Source organism: Chaetodon auriga, chromosome 5 (assembly GCF_051107435.1).
Source record: "Chaetodon auriga isolate fChaAug3 chromosome 5, fChaAug3.hap1, whole genome shotgun sequence".
Lineage (NCBI taxonomy): Eukaryota > Metazoa > Chordata > Actinopteri > Chaetodontiformes > Chaetodontidae > Chaetodon > Chaetodon auriga.
Window position 1 is genome coordinate 20,427,438 of NC_135078.1, and position 18,073 is coordinate 20,445,510.

Sequence of the window (18,073 nt, forward strand, 5' to 3'; positions counted from 1 at the left end):
ACCTCATTTTGGTGCGCTAACCATCAGCTTCAAGCCATGGCACATATTGGAGCCACTTGAAATCAATTTTTCTTGCTTCTTGATCCAGTTGATTTTATTGATTTCATTCCTGGACTCAGAATGTGTAATAATAATAATAAAACAACTACCTTCAGTGTGAGAGCATTGATGGAGACCTCCATAGCCTGAGGGGATGTTGGGGACTGAGTGCTCTGGAAGAACACCTGACACGGCTGCAGCACTGTGGTCACATTGTTTTTCCTCTTCTCCGTCAAGAAGGGACACGCCACTACCTACAATAACAACCATTATTAAGACAAACTTGTATATTGGTTGCTGTTGCATGCAAGATAACTTTTTTTTTATTATTTTGTGCCTTTTCCGAGTTATATTGCAGTGGCAATACAAACCTTGAGGTCCTTGATAGCCGCAGTCATCTGTGATCCCTCTGCGCCACTTTTCATCACTAGTTCACACTCTGTGGTCATCACCAGGGCAGGAGCGTCAGCACGCGTCAGGTCAGCCACAAACACAATTTCCGGGTTTCGCACCAAAACATTCATCTCCGTCTTCGACACTGTGGCTGGAGCTGCAGCTAATCAGAGGAAAACATCAGTTCAGACAACAGGGAACAAATTATGGAAGACTAATTTAATTCAACTCTACTCACAATTCTAATGCACAGTATATGAGTCATTGTGTTACCACAGACACACAAAAAGTCTAAAACTAAATAGAAAGGAATATGATTAACTCACTTGACTCTTTAGATGTGACAGAGGAGTTAATGTTCTTTTTATCTCCCGCTCCAGTGCTGCTCTTTGGTTGTGGTACTTGAGAAAAACCCTCCTGGGTGGCTTTGAGAAAGATATCTGCCACCGTGAGCAGGAACTCCATGCTGGCACACAGGTACACATCCTGCACCACTGTGTCCAAAATGGTGCCATCACGGCCCTGACGGTAGTTCACCTCCACCATCATGTTCTGCTCTGCACCGGGACGCATTGCCATCATCCTGGAGAAGACGTTAACAGTGTTATTTAACAGTGTTAGAGATATGAACAAGAGGGATATGGAGGAGAGAAAAAAGTGAAAGTATAAATATCAGACATAGTCAGAGACAAAGGGGGACATAAAAGAGGGACTGAGAGAGTAAAGAATGAGTGATGATTACAATATTACCTCCAGAGGAGAGAACAGAAACCAAACATTTAATGGAATTTGTCCTACATGATATTTTTGAGCATGATATTGATGCGTTACATGGTGGGACAGCAGATCCTATTTTCTTTGTATTCCACTTTTACTGAGTTTCTACATCTGTCAGTAAACTCACACTCACACTGTATTACAACAGCTAAAACAGCATCTGAGGACAGACAACAAGAATATCTCATCAATCAAGCTAGGACATACTGTAATTTAAAGTAGCATATTGTACACTGTTGGTGTGTTGTAAATTTTAATTCAATATTTTTTGTCAGCTTTTTCATGGTTTGATAGGCAAGTGTACAAATACATACATCTCTGTCTGGATGTGCACAGACAATGCATGTGCGACTGCGTGTAAAAGTGTAAAGCAAAGTGTATATGCAGTATATATACAGGCAAATATGTTCATATGTCTGTGTGCATATACCTCGGGGTGACCATCTTGATCCTGGGTCTCTTGTCATCTAGAAGACAGGCAGCCAGACGGACCGAGGCCTTCATGGAGCTGTCGGAGAACATGTGGACGGAGGTGGAGATGGTGCCCAGAGTAAACTCCGCCAACTTCAGCTGCTCATCATGTGAATCCAACAGCTGCATCTGGATAATGACATATACACTGAGTTAGACTGTGCTAGTGACGCATGTCTTGTAAAATGAAGAGGTACACGCCTCATTTTATGTTTACACATCACTTGTGAGTGGCATATTGTCTGTGTATATGGGTGCGTGTGTGTATGCATTACCACATTCTCATGAGGGCTATATAAGACCAGCGTCATTGAGTCAAACTTGAAGTCTAATTTCAGTGTGTTCTTCAGCTGGTTGTTTTTCTGTGTCTCCACGACAGCAGCCGTCACTACTGTGTTACCTGCGGAGTCATCACAGCACAAACACATTTCAGATTCCAGGATTGTCGTGGTGCTGGAAAACCTGTAGCTGGCTCATCTCAAATGGTCAATAGTCCACTTTCATTTTGTAGACTGACAAAAATGTACTCATCTGCCCATTAAGATCCCTTGTCTATTTTTCTTCTGTTTAAAACCACTACATACACATGAATACAAAAAAACATAACATAAACATCCTTACTGCTGGCAGGTCCAGTGGTTCCAGAGCCTTGTGACTCTTTGTTAGACACAGAGTCAGAGGAGGGGTCAGTTGTGGGCGGACAAACTGGAGGTGGAACAGCATCAGACTTCTCTGACAAGTTCTCACTGAGCGTCCTCAGGACCACTGTCATGTCATCCTGGCTGAGGATCAGCTGTTGGGAACAGACACAAGATTTTACAACACTAATAAATGAAAAAAAACACCTGGACTGGTCATTTTTTACAGCACTACTTACACTCATTGGTTTGAGATGAGCAGTGATCTCTATGTCAGGTATGTTGTGGTACCAGTTCGATGAAAGATTTCTCTGGATTTCCAAGTCCAGGCTGACTGGCTTCAGCACCTGGATCTCTCCCTGAAAACCTTCATTTATGTATGAGGTCCTGAAAGCAACAACAACACTCAGTAATGAGAGAAGTTATCAAGAAGAATGTATGATTATTGGAAATATCAACCAATCATGTTTTAGTACTCTGCAAAACATCTTCTTTCAGCAGATGAACGTTTAATGACAGTTCAGTGTTTATCATCCTAAGGATAGCTGGTCTCTGACCTGTACATCTTGAGATCAGTCAGTCTCACAGTCATTATATCCACCACAGGCGGGATCTTAGCATCACTTTTAAAGGGCTGCTTGGCAAAACGGTTCTTGACAGACAGCAGACCAAGGTCAGCTACAATCACATTGGTGGAGGAGGAGGACTGGGGCAGGAAGATGACAGGTGCATTGAAGTGGACATTCAGGGCAATCCGAGTGCTCCGCTCTGCGAGCTCCTTCACACCTGATGCCGCCTTTTCTGCAGCCTGGACTGTCACCTCAGCCAGGGCCTCTTTAGCCTCCTGGAAGTTGTTGATGAATGCCTGGGAGGATGAAAGAGTATAGGAGAGAAATTAATAGGAGTTGGTGGTGGAATGCAGAAAAAACTTATTGCTGAAGGAACCACTAACTGCTTACCAATATGGAGGAGACAAACTTGTTGAGGAAGATGACCTGGATGCATCCCACGGTCAGTGTGACAAAGGTGTCGACTTTAGACATGTCCAGATAGGCGTCTCCTTCTGTTGCATCTGTGTAGTTCACCATGCGGAAGGCAAACACTTCCTTATCCGCTATAGATACAGCCTAAGAAATGAATGAGAGACAAATCAGAAGAATTCAAATGATCAGAGCTTTACAGGAAACAACAACAGTCAGATACAATTCTTATCGAGTGACTCATAGTTAGTCGTCAACATTTATGAATGTCACAAATACAAGTAGTTAAACACAAAAAAAGACGCAAAATAGATTATAATTATCAATTATTAGAGTCTTCACATCTGTGAAGGAAAGCCACATGCTGATCGTACCTTCTTGTAAAGCGCATCTTTGTCGCAGTCTAGGATCACAATGCTCTTCAGGTTGGCCAGAACCTCCATCTCCTTCTTCCTCATTAGAACCTCAGAAACCAGACCTGGATGGTTCAGAGAGTGAGACAGTGAGACAGCATTTATTTGCATTAGACCACTGTCAGTTAGGACCTTTGGGTGGTAGCAGTCTTTCTGCGAGAGGCATCGGTGGAACACATGCAACACCATTCATGGAGCAGGAGATGCCACATCACTTCCATACCTTCAATACTAATCTCAGAGATCCTGGCTTTCTGTCCACGAATGAAAACCTTAAGACAGCGGAGATCAGCTCTGATATGCAGATTCACCACATCTGCGAACTTTGAGCTCTTTGAACCTGTGGAAAAAAAGGCATGTGGTGAAGATGACCACAGAAGAATGATGGCTTTGGAGAGAGGGTTTATTAGGGTCAGTTACTTTTTTTCCTGGTTAAAACAGCTTCCTCCTTCTTCTCTCCCTCCCTCTCTGGCTCTGCCTCGTCCTCCTCAGGGATGGTAGGGAGCTCCTCCTGCCCCCCCTCTTTCTTTGTGGATGGAGGAAGGAGGTTGGTGAGGAAGTTCATGGTGTTGAGTAGAGCCTCTGTATGGAGATGCACATCCAGGGATGAGAAGGTCACCTGATGGGGAATGCAATGCAAAAATCTTAAAATGTTGGTGGAGAAGAAGAATGAAATCTATTTTTTTGCACAACACACCATTTGTTCTTATTCTTACACTTAATGTTGTTAATTACTAGTTAATTAATGTTTCCTTCACCTTGATGAGCTGCTCTGTGTTGTTGTGTTGAGACTTGAACTCAGGGCCATTTTTATCAGCCTAAAAAAGACAAATAATCTTCAATGAGAAAGCTTTTACCAACATTTGGAAAATATTAATCCAGGATACTGACAATTTATGAAACTGCTGTAAACAAATTTCAATTTATGGCATCACACATACTTTAATGTACTCCAGGGTTAGCAGGTCAACCTCTGTGTTGTCTAGCGTTGTGATCAGCTGAACCTGCTTCTCTTCAGAATCTATATAAGAAACAAACAAATAAATCGTGACATATAAAAACTGCAGCCAAGACTCACCTGACCTTTATTGGCAAACGCTTATTTGAATGTTTGCAGTCACCAATGTTAGCAAATTTTTGAGTTATGAAGAGTCTCCTGAAGCGACAGAAATAAAAGTGAGGGGACAAATGGTCCTGCAAGCATCTACTGACCCATATATTCAGGGCACTTGAGGCAGATCTCTCGTAGGTAGGTGTTAGATGTCATGTCAAAGGTGCGTATTTTCAGTTCAGTGCCCAGACCCTCGATGTCCAAGTGGAGCACCGTGACCTCCTGATCCCCAGACAGACGACACAACTGAACAGAAAACTAGATGAGGCAGTGAGAGACATAGAGGAAGAGAACATGTAGATGGAAAAAGGAAAACAGATTAGAATAATGGGATGAGACAATTAAAACCGCGTCACAGACAATTTTTGTCACCTAATTCCACAAGACCTCTCTGTACCTCACTGATTTCAAACGTCATGATGAAGTCAGTCATGTTCTTCTGAGCATCTTCCTTAGCAAGACTTTTTCTTTTGTGTAGGTCTGCGTAGCGCAGCGGCATGGGATTATCTGGGAAGAAGGGTCGCTCACCGATGGGAGAGCTGGGAGCATCGTAGAACAAATCTTCCTCTGACCCTGAGAGGTGACAAAAACAAAAACACGCACAATGACCCATCTGGTATAATGTAGGTACACACATAGAGTGTAACACGGCATTTAGTGTGATGGTTATGTATGTGTGGCTACATGTGGGGTGCAGAGCGAAAAGGACATGGTTATTACCCAGTGAGGTGATGCTGATGGTCTCACATGACTCGAATATGAGAGAGGAGCGCTGGTCAGCTAAGTTCAGAGGTCGTCTGGGAGTGAGCTGCGGGGTGAATGACTGCCTTGGCTGAGGATGACAGAGAACCAAAACATGAGCCACAATAGCAAAGGACTATTATCTTACTGAATTCATTAAACTCTGACAGTGTTATCATTGGAGTACACCAAATATATCATTTAATATGCATATTTCTTTATTCATTCATCTAGGGGCCATCATGATGTTCTTGCCTTTGTGGAGGATGTAGCAGTGCCGTGTGCAGCAGGTCTGCTCTCAGGCAGTGGAATACTTTCCACCAGTTCGAGAACACTTCGAAGCTTATCATCAGAAATACGAAGAGACAGAAGAGGAAGCTCTCCAGACATCTTATATCTGAAACACACATGCAAACGTGGAAGACAAAGACACATATACAAAAGTGGGACCTTTAATGTAAGTCTGCCCAGTACCTTTAATCCTTACAACATGGGGAAAAAAAAACTACAAGCTTACTTTGCCATGCGGGAGTCTTTGACGACCATCGCCCTGCTGAACACAACTTTTAGATCCACTGGCTCAAGGATGTGAAGCGGTGACTGTTTCTGCTTACGGGCCATTTTCCAGTCACCATCTGGCACACACAGAAGGTGTTTTGATTATTTTAAGAACGCTTAAAACACTTTTGTTAGAGAAATGTATGCGTGCCATCCTTCCCTCCACTTGAAACATCTCAAAAGCTCTGAGACAATCTCTTCTGATGTCTATGTATTATTTTCTTGGGTCAGTACAGTCAACAGGCCCACAAAAGTTAGCTACTCACTGACATTCTCTCAATCCAGTTTCTCTGTAGAAATTGTGTTACACTGTAAAACATTCCCAGTAAAGACCCTTTGACTCATGACAGGTGCATTTTCTCATGTGAGTACCTGGTTTGCTGTAAAGGAACTGCAGGCTGCTAAGCTGTACATCAAAGCTGTCATATGCTCTGGATATGATGTCTTCAATGTTGCTGGTGCCCGCTGACAGCTGAGGCAGATGCTTCTTGCTTAGACTGGACATCTGAAAAGATAACAAAATAATGGTTTTCACACATGAAATATTTCAAACTAACTAAAAAACAATTTTTTTTTCAGTGTATCTTCGGGGAAACCGTACAAACATGGTCAAACGCAGAACTAGTTTAGGATTTTGACATAATTTTATGTGTGTTGGATTTTTCAGCCCGATGTCAAGCTTTGCACTTTCAGACCTGAAAGTGTCCAAGGTCCAACAGTAGGATGTTCTGAGTGCCATTGTAAAAGCCAGTCTGTGGAATGATGACGTAGGAGGCCATCAGGTTCACCTTCAGGTCGAGAACTTTTTGTGTTTCGATCACATACATTAGACCTAAAAAAGAAAATTTCATTAATTGAACAATTGCGGCCAAAACAGGAAAAATGTTTGTAATATGCATGAAGATATCAGCAATATATAATATTAAATTAATTCTGCTTCTTTAAAAGATATATTAGGTTATATTTGATGTTTCAGTGGGGAAAAGAAAGTGTTTAAGGGCAACTTTGCTTTGTAAAATTTTTTACATTTCACAAAAAGATAATGAAAATTAAATATTTTACTGTAACTGGACTCTCAGATTATGATCATAGATCTAGAATAAGCACTGATGTAGGTATTGAATTTAATTGGATAGAATGGCTGCCATTAAGTAACTTGCTCATTTTATATCAGATTTTGGGCCGGTCAGTGATAAAGAGACATTAATTTAACAGAGCTTTGTTGAATATACCCAGATACCCAAAGGAAAAATCTCAGGAAACAATCAGCCTCATGAAAATAAACAGGAACACAATCCAAGTGACTGACATGCAGGCTGTGTAAACACATGCTAAAATGAAGAAAACTGCAAAAACAAGGACAGAGGCTGCCCATCAGAGGGCTGAGAGCAGGCTGCAAACCAACCCCTGATACATAGTCGATGTGTGTACATGAATTTGAAACTGACCAGTGGCTGTGCGGTCTCTAAACTGCTCCAATTTCATGAGGGTTGCGTTGGTGAGCTCATCCAGCTGCAGGTCATCAGGAGGCATGAAGAACATCGACATGCTGTTCACTGTTATCTGCACAGAAACACAAACAGAGAAGGCATTTGATATGGAACCCCTTCATGTTTCTTTTCCTGCTCATACATGCACACTGACAGACACCACTCACAGCATCATAGATGATTTCCAAGGGTTGTGATTCCACATGAAGCCGCTGGTTAGCACTCTCATCTAGCGGGTTGGTCTCAAACAGGATGGAAAGCAGAGGGGTCCCTACACCTGTGGCTGCCTTTCTTGATGACAGGAGTATTGGTGCAGGCCGGTTACTGGCCAGGCCTGTGACTTCAAACAAACTGAGCAGGGCTGTGATTCTGATAAAAAGAGAAAAAGAAACTGTCAGTGCTACCCATGGCAGGATACTAAGGAGGGCATATACTCCAAGTACTGAGAGCAAAAAGGATGGTGAATAAATAAAGACCAGCTACAATGTTGCTCCTTTGAAGTAGACATGTGAAAACAAATTTCCCCTGCAGTCATATGGTGTTAATGTGTTTTTTAATTGACTAAAAATAAAACTACAAACTGGTTCCACTGGTTCTAACGATAATTTGCTACTCCCAGTGTTTTTTAATATACATACATATATATTTTATTCATAACTTTTCTGTTAAATCTTTAATCACACACAAACAGAAGTGCTTGGGGCTCAACGTTTTTTTAAAAAAAAAAAAAAAAAAAAAAGAAACGAAAAACTTGAACTGGAGACTAGACTCTTTAACACATACAGTGCGGATACTATTAAATCTAAGGAAGACCCCTCAAAAAATAAAAATCTGCGACAAACTTGATGGCTTGTGCTCCGGGTCTCTGTGTGAGCGTGGACTTGAGCTCTCCCACAGTCAGCTTGATGATCTCATTTTTGTCCTTGTCGTCTTTGATGGACACAGACAGCTTCTCCATGTGGAAATTGACCTTCATGTCCTCAAACTATAAAGAAGTGACAACATAGTCCATAATCAAAGTATCTGTACACTGTATTTTGATCGTTGTAATACTGTTTATGTGGACGGCAAGCCAAACGGAGGCGTATTATTAGTTGACAGGTGGGTGTCAGGGAAGGAAGTGACTCACACTTTTTGGTAGGTTGGGATTAACAGCGGTCTCACTGTATCCGATGGCAGTGTAGAGCTTAGACTTCTCCGCGGGGGTTAACAGCTCATCAAAACCTGAGACAGAGACAATAAATGGAATAGGAAGAACAGCATTAGCTAACACCTTGCTGTCTTGCTGTTTTCTCTGTATCCTTACTTCTATTTTCTACGTCCTACCTCCAGTCTTGACCTCTTTTGTTGGTGCATCAGCCTCTCCTCCCCAATTCCACATCCAGCTGAACCAACCCTGAGACTCCTCTTCCTCCATCTTCATCCCTGGACGGTAAATACACAGGCCTGCCTTGCTTGCCTGGGGAAGTAAAAGAAGAACTTGTTTGCTGTTGTTTGTTTGCAGTCATTACAATTGAAGCTAGAGATCCAGTACAAAGTAAGCATACAAAGTGAAGATTCCCACTATAAAGTGGGTGAGACAGAGAGCTTACCTCCACCTCAGCTTGCTGTCTGGCCAACGTGATGTTAAAAATATCCAAGGTCTTCTCAGGCTCCTGAGAATAGATACAAGACAAACTGATTAGAGCTTTTAGCTGAAATTCCTGCTACTCCCTGCAGTGATGCATCTATTACTAACGTCCATTATCAATCACATCAGGAAAAAGATGATGATTACAGAACAGAGGAGAGACAGACAAAAAGGCCTTTACATGTAATGTAATGAAAAGGATATTGAGACGGTAATATCTTTGTAATCAACTACTTGCATATTCCATTTCATGTAAGCAATGAATCATGGTTACTGTAGTCAAGCACAGTAGGTATTTGATAGCGTACAATCAAGCAGAACAAAACAGAGCAGCTGCTCTGAACTTTAACTGGCACTAGCAGTAACACCCTTCCAGATATATGTTTGACTAGGCAAAAATTAGCCAAAAAGGTTCAGAACTCAAAGCTAATGAAAGGCAAAAACATGAAAAATGTTGCGTTTACCCTCGTCCTCCTTCTAACATTACATTAAGCAGTCAGTGGATCAAATGTTAGGATCTAAAAGGATCAAAGTAAGAAACTAAAAGTTCAGCCCTGTCCCACCTCTAATGCCTTCAGCAGCTCCTCACTGGGTTTCTTGCTGGTGATTTTGGTCTTGTAGAGCTCCCGGTAGCGTTTTACCGTCTGCCGGTGCCGGCGAATGTGCTGCCATGACCACATGTGGAGACGCGGCTTCACATCCACCTCCAGGATGCCTGTGATCACATACCTCCACCTGTAAGATAGAAACATAAAAGCACACAGTGAGCTTCACAATGTGCAAAACTACTAACACATGCAAATGTGGAATGATGTCACACAGCATATGGTCATAGGGCATATAGTCACTGAATGGAATCAAAACTCAAAATCAAATTAAAAATGTGTTTACTGACCATATACGTCCATTCTTGTGAACTTGGACCATGGGTCTGTACTTCCTGTACGGCAGGTTCCGTGACATCATATCCACTGAGCCCAGCAGCTCCAAGATGCTAATGTACTGGAGAGAGAGGAAGTCAGCAATTACTCTCTGGCACTGAGCACTGAGAGAAGAGCATTTATTGCTGGTGAGCAACGTCTTTAACTATGCACCCTTTCAAATTCTGAATTCACTTTCTCCCACCTTGTTTGTCTTAAACTTCTCTCTCTCTCTCTCTCTCTCCTGAAAATCCCTGTTTTTACCAGGCTTTTACATAGACAAATTTAGACACAACACATACACCTACCTGGGGTCTGTTAAGTTCAATGGCCACCTCACTGAGATTGACCATCAGGTCGACTTTGGGAGAAGAGAAATCCACATCTGACCTGGGATTCATCCGCAGTTTAGCATCCGCTGAGATAGGTCGAAAAACTGTGGGCCACCAAAAAGATTATTTAAAGTAAATTGTCAACCTTGATTTAATAATGCGTTTATAAACTTTGGGTCTGAACATGACTTTATGTTTGTATGGACAAAATATTAACCAGTATTTCACTGGGATTTCAAAATTGTGAATATGTTTTTCTTTAACAAGGTTAGCCGTTCAAAAATCTGTGAGCTTGAGCTGACAACTGAAGCTCAAAACAAAATCTGTTAAATGTGTTGGTGGTGATTCAAACTGTGTGATTCACTCAATTTTCAGGCACTGCTGTGTAAGTGCAAACATTACATATCAAAAATTTTAAAGTGAGCACATGAAATAACAGTACAAAACTGTGAGACACTCACTGAAGTCATGGCTGAAACAAAGAGAGTTGTGGATTTCCATGCTGCTCTGGAGACATCGCTATAGACACAGGGAGAAGAGCTTCATTGACTTTTTGTTTTATCCGTTTTCTTTGCTCAATATTTGCTTAACCTCCTGATGACATGGGGAAGTCAACCATTACAACACCACATTTATAAGCAATCTACCCATAGACGGACGACAAGAATGGTTAACAAAATCTGCAGTGATCAATGAAGGATTTGCAGAGGCCTTTTTTCAATAGTCACAATGAGAATTACAGCAAGGCTTCAAAACGATTTGAGAAAAGGGCCTTTCATATTGTGACTAAATAACTTGATAACTTAAGATTATTCTGCGTGCACACGATAATGAAGTTGTGTCTCAAAAAGGCAGAATGAGACAAACAATGACATAGCTGTATCCAGGCTGGCGGACACAAGGTGCAACACAGCAAAAACAGAGTGACTCACCAAAGCCTCATCGGCACTGTGATTGGAGAAGAGTATTGAGTCGACATTCCAGTAGGCAAACAAGCTGTCTAGTTGAACCAACTGAGAAGGAAAACAGAAATCAATTAGAGCCCTGCAGAGCTGACAGAGCTGAAACAAAACAGAGCTGACAGTGTACAATGATTTCTGAAGTTTGGATCATGGACCAATGACATAAAATTGGTTCTTAGAACAACTGCTGACAAAACTGTTAATTGAAATTTCAGTTAACCTGAAGGGACAAAGAAATCAAATGCAATGGCAAAAAACAGGATAAAAATACTTCCTATCATATATAGTTGTATAGGTTTTTAAGTACAGGCAGAGTTGATAGATTAAGTGGTTGGATATCTTACTTTGAAGAAAAGCCTGGAATTCTCATCCAAAAGGCTGGGATTCCAGTTCTCATCAGATGTCTGTGAAGCAGTGAGGTATGGGAGCCTTACTTTACATTTTTAAATACATATATTACACGCATACAATTATGTTTCAGCAAGTGTATTAAAAATGACAAAGAACACCTTAATTGCTGAATGTTACACAGGATATACTCTGACCGGAGGGAAGTTACAACCAATTACCTGAAGGCTGAGGTTTTTAAGTGACACTCCAAATGACAAAGGACAGTTTGGATTAGTGACCTGCAGGAAATAAGTAAGTTCATCACTTACAGCTTCAACTGAACTATTCAAACAAACATTTGAGTTATGCTGTACATGTATACATCACTATGGTAGCTCAGCTTGAATACTCACATCATCTTCATATCGTACGTGGATGTTAGATATCTTGACCTGCAGGTTTTTGATGACCTGGGTGACGAGCTTCTCCACAAAGGTGTCCTGCTTTTCCAGCTTAGGGTTCTCTGTCAAACACAAACAAACATCCAGAACATGAGAACGAGTCTTATCTGACAGACTGAACTTATTCTCTCAAAATCTGTATATTTTGAAGGAAGGTGTAGTCTTCATATTTATAACAAATGTGTTGTCATATTTTGACAACAGGCTCACAAAACGCAGCAGTGCTAAACTATGAAGTGCAAAAACTGCTGGCTGATCCAAAAACAACACACAATTCACAACCAAATTACTTTAATCTTTTTTCTCCGACACTTCCTCTCTTACATCTTGACTAAAAAGTCTTTGAAACCTGCTGGGATGGAAAGCTTTTTGTGACTTTTTGTGGTTACACACCCACAGAGCATTTGCTGGACTCACACACTTACACACACAGAGACCTTAAAATCATCACCTTGCTCAGCAGCCTTCAGTTTTGTCTCCTCTATCCGCTGCAGCTCCCTCTGACGAGCCTCCTGTAGCTGCTTCTCCTCCTTCTCTGCGTCATACTTTATACCTGGAAAGAATGGGGTCAGTACAAATGTTTATTTGTCTGCACATCTCTGAAAACTATTAAATACACAGAATGATAAACCTGAGTTTCCGATTTGTCCTGGCAAGTACTTTGGGGTCATGAATAAGTAACAGACCTCCTTTGTCTGACTACTGTGCTACACTCTACTAATCATAGGGGTTATTCATTAGACTGTACTTGATACTGCTGATATTTTAAAGGCTTGCTTTTCATAACAATACGTGTCATTAAAATGCAAAAATGTTTCAATGTGTTTTTGAATCTTTAAAATGTTCATGTAAAATGAGAAGCCTAATCATCTTAACACTGACATGCAGCGGGTTAATATCCTAAAAGCACTAAATATCTCCATTATTGGTGGGAATTGACAGTATACACTAAAAAGTATATTACAGATGAGTACTTTGGCCTCATCATTTTTTATGTATTTAGATGGACATAGATGGTGAACTTACTTGCTGTGGGGACTATGAGCAGATAGACACCATCCAGTGTCGCCTCCACTGATTGGGTGTAGAGGTTCTTCCATGGAATCTTTAGCTCCAGCCGTCCTGTAAACAGAAACAACACAATGTGAGAAATCTTTTGCACCAAAGTAAAGATGGCAGATGAGGGCAGTGACTGTAATCTCACCTATATGACCGGCTCTCACTTTAAAAGGAATGTCAAGCTGACTCTGCAACAGAAGAACAGCAAATTATTGTAGCACAAATCTGTCGTGAATGCTAGAATGTAATGACAGACTCATTTTGCTTAGTTACGCATTTACTTGCAACTTACCAAGGCATTTTCCTTTATTTCAAGATTTGTTAGAACAGCATCACCTGTGAGGACAGGAATATGTGTTTACTGATTGTTACTAGTGCATTCTCATAAACTAAATAGATTAGTATTGTCTTAAAGGGCTCATAGAAACAGTCCAATCTAAAGAGGAGGTCTTTTGCCTTTGTCCATTGACATAATTCAGTACACAGGGCAATAGGGCACATGTGTATCGTTCAAGACTTTCATGAAAAGGTTTGGTAAAACGCTCTACAATTTGGTTAATTTTACAAGTTGGGACATGTTTAGCAGTGGCTCGGAAACCTCTCTCCTAATCCTCCCATTTGACTGGATAGTATTTCAGAGCTCTCACTACCAAACTTCCTGGGCTCAGTATGAAACAGTGGCGAATAACAACCTGGCTGTGTAAAAGGGTGTGACCCTGAACTGCTCGTCTCTCTCTTACTTGCGTGAATGCATTGAGCCAACAGGCGTGCAGTAGCAAATAAGGTTCGTTAACAGACGGCAACTGAAGGAGGAAGAAATAAACAATGCTCATTATTCTATCCATAAATTAGCATTTAGCGGCACCCTCTTGCCCACACTGGACAGCTGAACTAGATTTAAGAGCCGATAAAGTGACACTGACAGCTGAGCGAGCCTGTCACACACGACTGGTGGCTAACGTCTGTTAGCATTAGCTCGCTAGCTTGGCGAGCCTGCTAGTCTACTAAATTGGCAAACACGCGTTCAGTTACCTCCCCATATGCCAAGCTGTAGCTGTGAGCTGTCAAGGTTGACAACGTAGTCCCCTAAAAATCGGTTGAGGACATCAACCACCACGCTTTCGAAGACCATTTCGGCGTTTCTTTCATCTATCTGTCACCATGTTTACATTTCTGAGGACTCGGCTCCCTCAACGTCAGTTTCGGACGTTCTTTGGGGGCGGGGCTTTGACGTCATCTCGTAGCTGCAATACGATTACTTGCTTGCGGCGCATGCGCATCAAAGAAATGTCAACCGCTGCTGCAACGCTGAGAAAGAGGGTAACTGAAGGAAGTAATACTAAGTGCCCTCATGTGGGCTTTTTAATGGGAATATTTTACGAGATTCACAATTGACAACAAAGTTTCTTCTTTTAATTATAATACTGTCACAATTGTCCACAAATTCAAAATCGTTAGTACAACCAAACAGTACATTGACAGAATTTACAAACAGTATAAAAGCTGCTAAATTGGCTGATTGAATTAATTGAATTCATGCTTTTTTGTAAAGACATCCTTGTGTCCTCTGGTCTTCTCAGTGACATATGGTTCAATTGAGAGATTAAACTGTATTTATAAACATGATTAAGTATGTTTAACTGTTTCTGGACCAAAAAAATGACTGAGTTGCAGAAAATTTCAGACATCTGTTATATTCTAACTAATCAACTTATCAGCTGTGGCAATGCTGAATTTAAAGTACATAGTGAATCATAGTCAGCAATTATATTGGCTTCTACAAACCTCTATGACAATTCAAAAACCTTAAACCTTCAATCACTGATTTTTATTTGCTTGTTTGGTCGTATGACACACACACACACACACACACACACACACACACACACACACACACAGAGAGAGAGAGAGAGAGAGAGAGAGAGAGAGAGAGAGAAAAAATATGGTGGAAACATCACACATGATCCTCTGTCTATTCATTGTCATGACCAAATAATCAATGAGTGTCTCTAATTGACTTGCAGATCCAGACCTGTTTATGTGTACTTTAAAGAGAGTAAGAAGGGATACCAAACATACAATTAAACCATTTGTACTTATATTTAAAACTGCATACTTTGTGCATCATATTGAGATAATGTTCTTTGTTGGTTAGTATTCTTGCCATCTGGTAAAATTTACATAGCAGCTGTCCTATGCACATATTGCCACCACAAGTTATATTATTTATTATGTCCCTGTCTTCAAACCTTTTCTTTTGTACATATTGTAATATCATATTTCAGATGCTGTCTTTCCTCCAGATTATACAAAATGAGTTATACTTCTACCCATTTTTAAGAGGGAGTAACTGAAACAGTGGTTTGGTGATCACTCCGATCACTGTCCCTCTTCTCAGTGTTCCCGATGCAGGTTTATCCACCACTTTTAACCTGAGCTGCAGTCCCAGGAGGTCCTCTCTTCTGAGCTCTGTAAAGAAGAAGTCTTCATTAAACACAGGGCTGCGACAGTTCCTGATGGTGGCGCTCTCCTGCCGCTGCAGCTTCCCCGGAGTCAGACACAGATTCACTGCACAGTTCAGGGTTCGTCTGTCAGTATCATCCCACAGGCCTTTCACAGACATCACATGAACTCTGACCGTGGAAAGGGAGGAGGATGTGTCGGTGGAGAATGTGGTGTGCTCAGCGATGAGGTGCACTTCACCACGGCCCTGCATACGGAGGACATGCTCACGGTGAGGTCTCTCCTGGCACTGCAGAACATCCACTGGGGAGAGGGCAGGTGGGGCTAAGGTGAGTGAGCTTCCCTTTAAGCTTGGAGGGCAACTGGGAGAGGTTGTCAAATTTAACACACTCCTCTTCCATCTCCCTCTGTTCTCCCTGCTGTCAATTAATGAAGGACAGGATGCTGCTCCTTTAAGACGGCCACAGCCTGATGGGACGTAGGGCAAGAATTTAGCACTGTAAGGGGAACTGACAGGAGAGGAGTTACTGGTAGAAGGTGTTTCACTTTCTGTGCTTTCTGTCTCAGACAGGCTCTTGCATAAAAACAGAGGAAGAAACCCAGAAGTTTTTTTGGGCCGGTTTGTCTCCTTTGCCAGCATAGGTGCTTTAGTAGGAGTGCTTCTATCAAAAATGTAATTAGGGCACTTCGAGTGGAACAAAGACTCTTTTCTTCGAGTGTTGAGGCTCTCATGTATCCCAGTCAGGCCATACCCCTCTGCAGAGAATGGCAAGGGTTTCTTTGTTGTTTTCCAATCCACTGATGCATCACCATTCTTCATCTTCACATCCTTTGCTTTTACATGTGTATTGTTTGAAGACGTGCTGCTCTTGGGTACGTGGTTCTGACCATGCAGGTTAGGTATCATTGTCTCTGATGCCAGCAGAGGGCTCCTCTTGCAAAGCCGTGGTGGCAGGCAGAACTCTGGGATTGTGTCTGGGGTAAGGATGTTGTTGTGCAGATTGAGAGAGAGACTGGCCTTCGAAGAGAGACGGATATCCTCCTCACTCTTCCCCATGTAGCGACTCAGCTCTAGAGGAATGCTCTCCATGCTCTCCCTGATTTTTCCAAGGACCCACATTGTTATCTTCTGAGGATTTAATGAGACGTGTATGTAAAGTCTGTGCACACAAATCCAAACTTTATTTTCCTTTGGCAACAAGAAAAAAAAAATACAGTTTAGGCAAATCAAACAAACAATGCAGGAAACAGACCACACTTTCACAACTAAAAAAGAAGAAGTTTATTCCAAATGCTGAAATGACAAATATTTTCTTCTCACCTGCTGAGGTCTTGATACGTCCTTCTCCGAAGACAGATCTGTATGAGTGTAACGGATGTGCCAATGACAGATTTTAAAGGTGACTGTGTGGCTCTGCATCACTGGTCTGCCGCCTCCGCCTGCATCAGAAACCAGGCTGTGCACGCACATACACACATAGAGACACATGAACACACAGACACAGTGTATGGAGTCACTCTGTGCCTGCTGGGTGGTAATCAGAAACAGGTGCAATGGTGTGTATTTAGTTGTGCATCGAGGATGTGATGTCAGCTTTTCAGTTCGTTGAGGGAATTTACATCAACACTGAAAAATGCTTTCATACATATAGTATTAAATGTGAGGCTCTAAATTCCACTTCATCATACGCCATGCAAATTTACAATAAATGTAAATACATAAAGTGCAAATGATAACTTTGATACAACATCAAATGTATTTTGATATGTGAGGTGAAACATTTAAGATATCTTGAGTCTTAATATTCATAATACACAGCTGTTAGATGATGTATGATATATGGCAGAAAGACAGTCAATCCAAATGAGGACAACTTTTTTTCTACGGCTGAATAAAACACATAAGAAAACAGTGAATTGTGTGTCTTTGTGGTCATGATGACATAACTATAATCTGCTTTTGAGAGATCTGACCTCTCGTTCAAAGACAGGAACACCCCAGGCCTACAGACGACACCTGCCACCTCAAAGCCACCACCTCCGCCGTCACCACTGACCTTTAAACAGCTGGCAGTCCTGGAATACAACTATCTGGGTTATGCTGTTTTTAAACATTGATGGTAATTACAAAATATAAATGTATACTGATAAACACATCATTTTTAAAATGTTTACACTTATTTTCAAGTAATCGAGGACACACTTTGTGATTTTGCATTCATCCTGAAATAGTTAGTTTGACATGTCCTTTTTTTTTTTTCATTTCAGACATGACAGATGTGGTCACTGTACTTCCTGCTGGAAT

At 41.4% G+C, this 18,073-nt stretch overlaps 2 protein-coding genes across 4 annotated transcripts in view; both read right to left on the reverse strand.

The window, feature by feature from the left end:
- Window positions 1–14,537, reverse strand: part of vps13a (vacuolar protein sorting 13 homolog A) — a 32,431-nt gene extending 17,894 nt beyond the window's left edge. For all 3 annotated transcript variants that reach the window (XM_076730159.1, XM_076730158.1, XM_076730160.1), the window contains exons 1-40: window positions 14,338–14,537; window positions 13,598–13,641; window positions 13,451–13,493; window positions 13,273–13,368; window positions 12,698–12,799; window positions 12,199–12,308; window positions 12,025–12,084; window positions 11,800–11,859; window positions 11,426–11,506; window positions 10,955–11,012; window positions 10,470–10,597; window positions 10,137–10,243; window positions 9,805–9,976; window positions 9,204–9,266; window positions 8,938–9,070; window positions 8,741–8,835; window positions 8,454–8,596; window positions 7,779–7,980; window positions 7,570–7,684; window positions 6,817–6,953; window positions 6,494–6,626; window positions 6,081–6,198; window positions 5,819–5,960; window positions 5,543–5,654; window positions 5,220–5,395; window positions 4,924–5,080; window positions 4,653–4,732; window positions 4,470–4,529; window positions 4,132–4,330; window positions 3,935–4,051; window positions 3,673–3,776; window positions 3,278–3,445; window positions 2,876–3,183; window positions 2,558–2,705; window positions 2,302–2,473; window positions 1,956–2,080; window positions 1,640–1,809; window positions 759–1,015; window positions 411–595; window positions 150–293 (exon numbers count right to left, since the gene is read on the reverse strand). In XM_076730159.1, coding sequence (XP_076586274.1) covers window positions 150–293; window positions 411–595; window positions 759–1,015; window positions 1,640–1,809; window positions 1,956–2,080; window positions 2,302–2,473; window positions 2,558–2,705; window positions 2,876–3,183; window positions 3,278–3,445; window positions 3,673–3,776; window positions 3,935–4,051; window positions 4,132–4,330; window positions 4,470–4,529; window positions 4,653–4,732; window positions 4,924–5,080; window positions 5,220–5,395; window positions 5,543–5,654; window positions 5,819–5,960; window positions 6,081–6,198; window positions 6,494–6,626; window positions 6,817–6,953; window positions 7,570–7,684; window positions 7,779–7,980; window positions 8,454–8,596; window positions 8,741–8,835; window positions 8,938–9,070; window positions 9,204–9,266; window positions 9,805–9,976; window positions 10,137–10,243; window positions 10,470–10,597; window positions 10,955–11,012; window positions 11,426–11,506; window positions 11,800–11,859; window positions 12,025–12,084; window positions 12,199–12,308; window positions 12,698–12,799; window positions 13,273–13,368; window positions 13,451–13,493; window positions 13,598–13,641; window positions 14,338–14,437 — 5,124 coding nt within the window. In that variant the 5' untranslated portion in view covers window positions 14,438–14,537. The remainder of the gene's footprint in view (window positions 1–149; window positions 294–410; window positions 596–758; window positions 1,016–1,639; window positions 1,810–1,955; window positions 2,081–2,301; window positions 2,474–2,557; window positions 2,706–2,875; window positions 3,184–3,277; window positions 3,446–3,672; window positions 3,777–3,934; window positions 4,052–4,131; window positions 4,331–4,469; window positions 4,530–4,652; window positions 4,733–4,923; window positions 5,081–5,219; window positions 5,396–5,542; window positions 5,655–5,818; window positions 5,961–6,080; window positions 6,199–6,493; window positions 6,627–6,816; window positions 6,954–7,569; window positions 7,685–7,778; window positions 7,981–8,453; window positions 8,597–8,740; window positions 8,836–8,937; window positions 9,071–9,203; window positions 9,267–9,804; window positions 9,977–10,136; window positions 10,244–10,469; window positions 10,598–10,954; window positions 11,013–11,425; window positions 11,507–11,799; window positions 11,860–12,024; window positions 12,085–12,198; window positions 12,309–12,697; window positions 12,800–13,272; window positions 13,369–13,450; window positions 13,494–13,597; window positions 13,642–14,337) is intronic.
- A 1,094-nt stretch (window positions 14,538–15,631) lies between these two features.
- LOC143320688 (C2 calcium-dependent domain-containing protein 4C) lies at window positions 15,632–16,888 on the reverse strand. Its single transcript, XM_076730543.1, has one exon. It carries the CDS (start codon window positions 16,886–16,888, stop codon window positions 15,632–15,634), a length of 1,257 nt encoding a protein of 418 aa, XP_076586658.1.
- Between the last annotated feature and the right edge of the window lie 1,185 nt (window positions 16,889–18,073).